Below are 7,499 nucleotides of genomic sequence, written 5' to 3' on the forward strand. Positions count from 1 at the left end.
AGTGTTAACACACTCCACGCCGCACCTGCAAAAATGATGGCTTTTTATGACTTGAGTTCGCAGAACTCACACCCACACGCACACCCTGTCTCTCACACACACACACACACGCACGCAGACAGAACAGCGATTACGTAACGCGACAAGGACCATCAATCATATTTAGCTGGATGGCCCGAGAACCCAAAAATAAATAATGATGCCCATTTGTAGTTGTCGCTGCGGCATTTAACATTTTTAACTAGCCCAAAATAATTACGAGACTCTTGCCACATTTTTCCGGCTCTCCATTTTCTAGTCGGCCAAAAGGAAACAGAGCAAGCGAAAACCAGAAAATGAAACAATGAGCGAAGGGAAAGCGGCGGAAAATGAGAGATAACTGGAAAACAATTTCTTATGTGGGATTTGCAGGGCTCGTCGTAAAATTGGAAAGGCTGCATGTCGGACGGGCGGCAAAAGATGCCGAATGCTGAGCTGATGATATCGCCAACCTCCCAACCACCCAACCACCCACTTTAACCCCACTTTAGTCCCACTTTAACCCCCTAAGTACTCGCAGGGAGCTCATCTTGATGGTGGCAGCGGATTAAGCGAGAGGAACGCACCAACCGCCCGATGACGTCACAGCGAAAATAAACCAGAGCGCACAAACAATAACAAAAACAATGGAGGAAAGCGGGGGAAAGCGGAAAGAGGAAAGCTGCAGCTGAAGCACAAGGATTACGAAAGGATTCGTTTCTAACGAGATTGACAACAAACCGCACTCTAATACATGTGGCTGTAAATGTATGTGTGTGTGTGTGAGTGTGTGTTTGCGTATCATCGGATGCAGCGTTTTTATTTCTATTCTCCCCCAGATCAAAGATATACACCCCTACAATTGATCGGATGCCCTTAAATAATATAGTTAAGTCGAATTTTGAAGATAGGAAATTTGCATTAGAAACAAATAAATAAGAGGAAAGTACTATAAAAGTTTTCTGAAACCTAAAATAAGATACTATTTTGGATTGTTTTCATTCAGTTTTAAATAATATCTTTTCTTTTCTTTATGTAATAATACTTTTTTCAGAGTATCTATCTGTCATCTTGACCTTTTTTTAGGCCGTTGGCTTTGCGGTTGGTTTCACCCCTTTCCCCTTTCCCTTCTTATTTGGCAAACAAAGCAAGTTTTGCCTCATAAAACTAAAACGTTGGATTTAATTTTGCAAAATAAACAGAAAAACAAAAAATGAAAGGAGAAATGACGGAAAAAAGAACCCAATGAGGGAAGCTATAGTTTCTTGGTCCAGATGGAGAGTCGGACGATATCTGCTGCGTGGATCTGATTGAAGTGGGAAGCTTTTATGTGAGCCCATGAATTTTGCGATAAGTAATTCTAGCCCACACACACTCACACTTAAACAGAGCAGATGGAAAACAGAAACAGAAATCCGAAAATGTGAAAATGAAGAGAAATTCATTATTCATTTGGCAGGCAGGAAAATAAAATAGAAAATGCAAATACTGCAGGGGGCGGCAGCGGGAAATTCTGTGGCGTTCAAAATCGTTTTTTGAGTTTTGCCGTTGCCGTTGCTCCTGCTGCTTTTTTGCTGCTGCTGCTGTTGTTGTTTGGTAAAAAAGTTTTCTAATTAAAACAACAACTGACAACGCAAAATTGTCAACGAAAACACACACATATAAATATATACATAGATGTATACAAACACATGCAAGTATACAAAGGCAGAGACAGAGGCACAGATATATTTGCCAACTACAAAATGCTTTGTTAAAAAAACTTGCACAAAGCCGGGAAAATGCCCGGGGGGAAATGGTAGGAAAGTGGTAGGAAAACAGGGGGAAAACCCGTTGGCTGCCCTTGGCGTTAGATGGCCCGCTAAAAGGAGAGGGGAAAGGGAAAGGGGAAACAGGCTGGTTCTTATTGTTAGCAGTTGTTAGATTAGTTTGACTTTTCGACCCTCCCCTTTCGGCCAAAATGTAAATGTGCAACGAGCGGCGAGCGGCGAGAAGGACATCGCAGAGCCGCAAAATTGTCAGTTGATGATGGCTTAAACTGGAATGGAAAAAAAGGCTGCAATAAAGCTGCAAAAAAGCGGCGGAAAACAGGAGCAAACAAACGGGATCGGACAATTGTTTACATGTTAATTACCTGGGAATAACAGGGCCATCGTTAAACAACGTGGCCCGTTGTGAAAGCTTTAATTAGCCGCTTTCCACTCGCACTCCCCGTGGGATTTGTAGCTGAAATAATTGGGAGTGAGTGCGGGAGTTGGTATTTACAAAGGCCAAACAGCAGTCGATTCGTTTGACAATCTATTTAACTTTTTAGAAAGCAAACCAGCAACAGATTAACTTTTGCTAAGCTACCTGTTATTTATTTAGCGTTAGAAAAACAAATGTTCCGTGTCAAAAGGAAATCTATCGGGGAAAAAGCCCCTTTGACCAAAAAGTTGGATATTATTAAATTTTGTTACGTATTCATAGGCACCTTAAAGCGGCAACTTTCCATGGAGATAATTTTCAGTGGGAAAATCAGAAACGAATTTGCCTTTGCAACTTGTAATGAAAACTTTTCACTCGGTCTGCAATCAAATTAATTTGTTTATTAGGAACAGAGTGATTGCTTGGAGATGCCCTAACCCAAACCATCAACGTCCGATTTGCGCTGCTATATATATGTATATATATGTCTGGGCGAATGAATCATAATTTTTGTGATTACGTATACGCCGCGTGGGCGGCCACTCGTACCATCATTTCGAGCGCAAATTGCCGTTGCTGTTGTTATTGGGGCAATTGTTCTGCGGCACAAACACATCGATCGGATGGCGGTGGCATCGGGTGGGAAAGTTATTATTATTTTAACAATTTTCCAACTCTTTTGCGCTTGAGCGGCGCCAGCGAAGGTCGCGTAATTCAAAAGCAATTTGTTGAAATTAAATTTGATTACGTTTATTGCGCGCCAGCTGCTCGGGCCGAAAAACTTTCCCGGTGGAAACTCTTTAATCGCTCGGTAATTGCCCCAAATTGAGCGACAGAGGGCGCCACGCAAATCACCGATCAAGCCAGCTTTTCCTTTTCCCGCTTTCCCACTTTCCAACTTTCCGCCATTTTGCCACTTTGCCAGTTTCCTCATTTTTTCCACACTGACAGTTGAAATTGGACAGGCGCTCACGGGATAATTAAGTATTGTTTTGTCAAAAAATAAATTAAGTTTCAACTTGTCTCAGTTGAAAGAAATTAATGGTGGTTATTTTTGTTGGGAATGTCATTCAACTTTTGCTTTAACTTTTGCTTCAACGGAAAGATACTTTAATTGATCGATAAATGCTCTTTGTAACTCGCACAAAAAATATATAGGACTGATTAGAACTGTGGTTTAATCCGAATAGGGATTTGGCAAGGGCTCGTAACGCTGTTGAAGGCTTTCGACATAAGGATTGGCCTCATCGCTGGCAAATTCTCGTTTGTAATCCATTAACGGACTGCTGTCCATCTCGGCTTTACTGGCTTAAATTGGTAACAATATAAAGAAAAAGAATGCTACATTTTCTCGAATCTACCTTTAAAATCATCAAACAGTTCTTGATCCTGATCCTGGTCCTGATCCTGATCAAAGTGTTGCAAATATTCGTGATCCAGAAACTCCTGTTTGTGGTCAAAGTCCTCATCCTTGGTAAGATGTGGTTCCATTTTATCCTCAAAAAGAGGATCTTCCACTTGGTTAATCGACATTTCCTCCTGGCCATTGCCTTCCTCCCAAATGCAGCCACCTTTGGCTAACTTCTCATCCGTTCGTTGCCTTTCGGGCCAAGAAAGGAATGTTTTTAGAGCTGCAAGAAGTGCTTAATACATGTTAAACGGAGGTGATATATTGAACCTACGATTAATGGACTGATCGCTGCGTTTGTGGTGCAAGTTCAGTAATCCTTCTTTGCGGCATTCACCTTCCTTTTTGGCAACTTCCAATCCGTGAACCTGCTGGTGGTACATTTCCAGCAGACCATGGCGATTCACTGTCACTATTCGGGGCATATAGGTTCTTAATTTGATGTGAACTATATGCTGTGAGGGGATTTCAGCTTACGCGACGGCTTACCCCACACGGTGGCCAAGAAAAGCAGGAACAGGACGAAGAGTGGCGCCCAAATGGGCAGTCCAATTGGTTTAGGGTTCATATCGGATGATAAATATCTTTTCAAAATATATATTATAGTTCGATTTCCTCTTTGACCGGTTAACAAGGAAAATATGAACGAAAACGGAGCGTAAGAGAGCAATTCCTTTTAAAGGAAAGTGCTCGGCATGCTGAATCAAGTTAAATCTGAAACGTATTATTTGGCTAATTATTTCATCAAAGAAAACCCTCCTGAAACTCGACTCAGACGAACTGCTAATCCATTACATCTTAGACGCAACCATTATCACTTTTCCTCGCTTTGCGGCGCTTTTGAGCTTTCTCGACCACAATTTTGCCTTATGCGGCTGACCACCTTTATGCCCCCCATGGCCCCCAAGCCAGCCGATGGAAGCGTTGAAACAAGTTGCCAAAAAGCCAAAGTTTCTGTGGCTGCCAACAACAAAAGTTGCATCACATCAAGTGCCACGCCTACATACAGAGTGCCGCCCACTTGCGTAAACGTTTGCTAACCAGCTTGAAGGGAAAGCGGGGGATTCTGAAAGGGAAAATTCGGATTCTGAGAGAAACCAACAAACATTTTTGGGGGAAAGCAAGCGGGTAGCCACTACCCACCCCCCTGCGTTTCCCGCCCTTTCCACCCCGATAACTAAACACAAACGGATATGTGGATAAAAGCAGCAGCAGCGCCCACCCCTCTTCAATATTTTAAAACCCAAACAATTTTGCCAACAAATTCATCCAAAAATCCAGGCAAAAAACTGAGATGAGTTACGAAAAAATGAAAAGGAAAAAATCAACTGAAATGTTTGAGGTTTGCTAAAAATATTTTCAGCATTTCTCTGTGTAAATAGTGAAAAATTGCTGCTTTTGTTGGCCAAAACAAACCGAAAAATCTGAAGCTGTTGCTAGTTTTCCTCCCAAACTACTCTTCATTAAAATGTCAAGCCATTAAGAGTGATGATGGGGTAAATTCGTTCAGGGGTCGGAGATTTCAGCAATAAAATGGATTTTCACATTTGTCAGTTGCTCTTTCTGGTTGGTCATTAAGTGCAGGAGATGGCAACAAAGCCCTCCTGTTGCATACCAGCTTTTTCGAAATAAAGAAATTATTTTTTCGAACACATTTTGGGACTCCATCTTAAGTGGTAAAGACATTTTTCTTAGTGTTACTTGGCGCTTTTCCACCAACTGTAGTGGAAACTTTTAGTTGTAGAACAACAGAGCCTAGGTGGAAATGCGGGGGAGGGACGGGTGAAAACCAGAAGCAACAAACGGGTGACACATAAAGCCAGCAAATGTCTGGAGTGTCGACAACACAGCCATTAGCATCTGGATGAGTGCGAGCTGCCCCTCCCCCCTTTCCCACCAGGTGTCGAAGTTAATGTGAGTGGAGAGTGGAGTGTGTGCGAGTGAAGGAGACGTAATCCCTAAGACGATGGCAGTGTTAATAAGCAAGGGGGCGGCGGAAAAGTGGGAAGTGGGAAATGGGGGGCGAGCAGAGCCGCCAGCTGGCTGCCATTATTATTGAAAACTGTTAGACATGACAGCAGGTCACGTTTTGTCAGGCCACGCCACTCCATCAGGCAGTCAGTCAGTCAGGCAGTTGCTCATTCACTCATTCATTCACTTCAGCCAGCCAGCCAGCCAGTCCACACTGGTCCCAATGCCCAATATTTTTGCAAAAACCCATTTTTTTTTTTGTAAGTTACGAAAAAAAAACTTTTTAATTTCCATAGAATAATATACGTTGCATTTAAAATTCGAAATTTCGTTACTGAAATTGCAGCACTGCTAAATTCGGTGGCCCTGAAAGTTAGCTGTTCATTGATCAGAAACGTTGACTTTTTGGCGCGCTAAATAATAACACATTTTAAAGTAATATTGGAAAAGTTCAACTTAACATTTTAAAACAAAGTAAAATGGAAAATTTTGGTGGAGGTATGTAAAATGTAAGTATTTAATTCAATATTTGTTTAATGTGAAGTGTCTGTGTGTATATGTGCTTTTGTAAAGTTGTATATTAAACATTTTTAAACTAGCATTTTTCGTGTTTCGTGAAATAAAAGTAGGTTGGATTGTGCCGGATTATAAAAACTATTAACGCAGTTTTCTTCTTGAGTTTATTTACAATACGATAACAGAAACCTTTTTTGCTCGTTTTTGCTCCATTTTACAAAAAAAAACTTTTTGCTAGACAACATAAACCTGAGTTATGCAAAAATGCTAGACTATTGGCTGGCACATGGACGCGAAACCGAAAGCCTTTATAACTTGGTGTTGCAGCATCGAATTGGAAACCTAAAGAAAAACATAGAGGATCCTTTGAAAAACAGGATTAAGAACTTTGTTACCCGTTAGAAGTTATTGACCTTTTAACACCACCAAATGTCAATTTCCTAAATAGTTATCCTACGACAGATAACGATGATGATGATGACTTGGATACATTTGAATGTAGCGAAGCCTATTCCTTTGATTTAGATGTTGAAAGTGATTAAAAATTAATTTAATAAATATATTATAATTGTTCAAGATGCATTTTTTAGTTTGAAAGCTGAAGATTGGTAGGGCGGGAGGGGAAAGGGGACTGAGGGTATATTTAATAAAGTTATTTTCTATATATTTAAAAATTATTGGATATATTGGCCCAATTTTCATGGATATTTTGTAAATTTTTGTCCCAGGGTGCATTGGTTTCTATGGGACGAAAATGAAGGCGTGGCCCGATCGGCACAAAATTTTGTCCAGACTTTTTATATATAATAACTATATAGTGTGCCAAGTTTCAAGTCTGTAGCTTCATTTTTCTAGTTTATGCAAGAATATTGGGCATTGGGACCAGTGTGCAGTCAATGAAATGAGCAAAAGAAATGCAAAAATGCACAGACGACAATCCGTTTTCATGGCTGATTTAACAGAGCTTGAGTTTGGGAACGACTATGGGTTTGCTTTTTGGATGGAAACGGCCTGGCAGAGACTGAAGTTGCAGCCGGGAACGGAGCTCCGGATTGGGATTGCGATTGGGAGGACAAACAGATCTGGATGGGCGATGGTTCCCTCTGCGGGGAACCGACAAACAAGTTAAGGGATTTCATCTGCTAAAAGGTACATGCCCTAATACCCTTTCTATTATTATGCAAAATAAACTCGAATTTTAATTTTATTGAAATATAAAAAGAAAAAGATTTAGATAAATAAGGAATAAACTAACTTAAGGAGTATTATTATTAGTACTATATATATATAATAACAATAGTTATATTATTCTATAATAAATTGCATTTTACTTTTAAGTAAATAAATTAACTGTTGAACTATAAAGGTCTTTTAAATACAAATAAAGAGCATTGATGTC

The 7,499-nt window shown here is 40.4% G+C and overlaps 1 protein-coding gene across 2 annotated transcripts; it reads right to left on the reverse strand.

Moving 5' to 3' along the window:
• Positions 1–3,292: 3,292 nt before the first annotated feature.
• LOC108095284 lies at positions 3,293–4,275 on the reverse strand. 2 transcript variants are annotated; one of them, XM_017196327.2, is made up of 4 exons: positions 4,103–4,275; positions 3,888–4,025; positions 3,567–3,836; positions 3,293–3,513 (listed from the first exon to the last, which is right to left on the reverse strand). In XM_017196327.2, the coding sequence occupies exons 1-4, from the start codon at positions 4,179–4,181 to the stop codon at positions 3,383–3,385; spliced, it is 618 nt and encodes a 205-aa protein (XP_017051816.1). In that variant the 5' UTR covers positions 4,182–4,275; the 3' UTR covers positions 3,293–3,382. The 2 variants fall into 2 exon arrangements, with proteins under 2 accessions (XP_017051816.1, XP_017051815.1); XM_017196326.2 differs by having other exon boundaries at positions 4,091–4,275.
• Positions 4,276–7,499: the final 3,224 nt, after the last annotated feature.

The sequence above is a fragment of the Drosophila ficusphila genome, unplaced genomic scaffold (genome assembly GCF_018152265.1).
Source record: "Drosophila ficusphila isolate 14025-0441.05 unplaced genomic scaffold, ASM1815226v1 contig_198, whole genome shotgun sequence".
Taxonomy (NCBI): Eukaryota; Metazoa; Arthropoda; class Insecta; order Diptera; family Drosophilidae; genus Drosophila; species Drosophila ficusphila.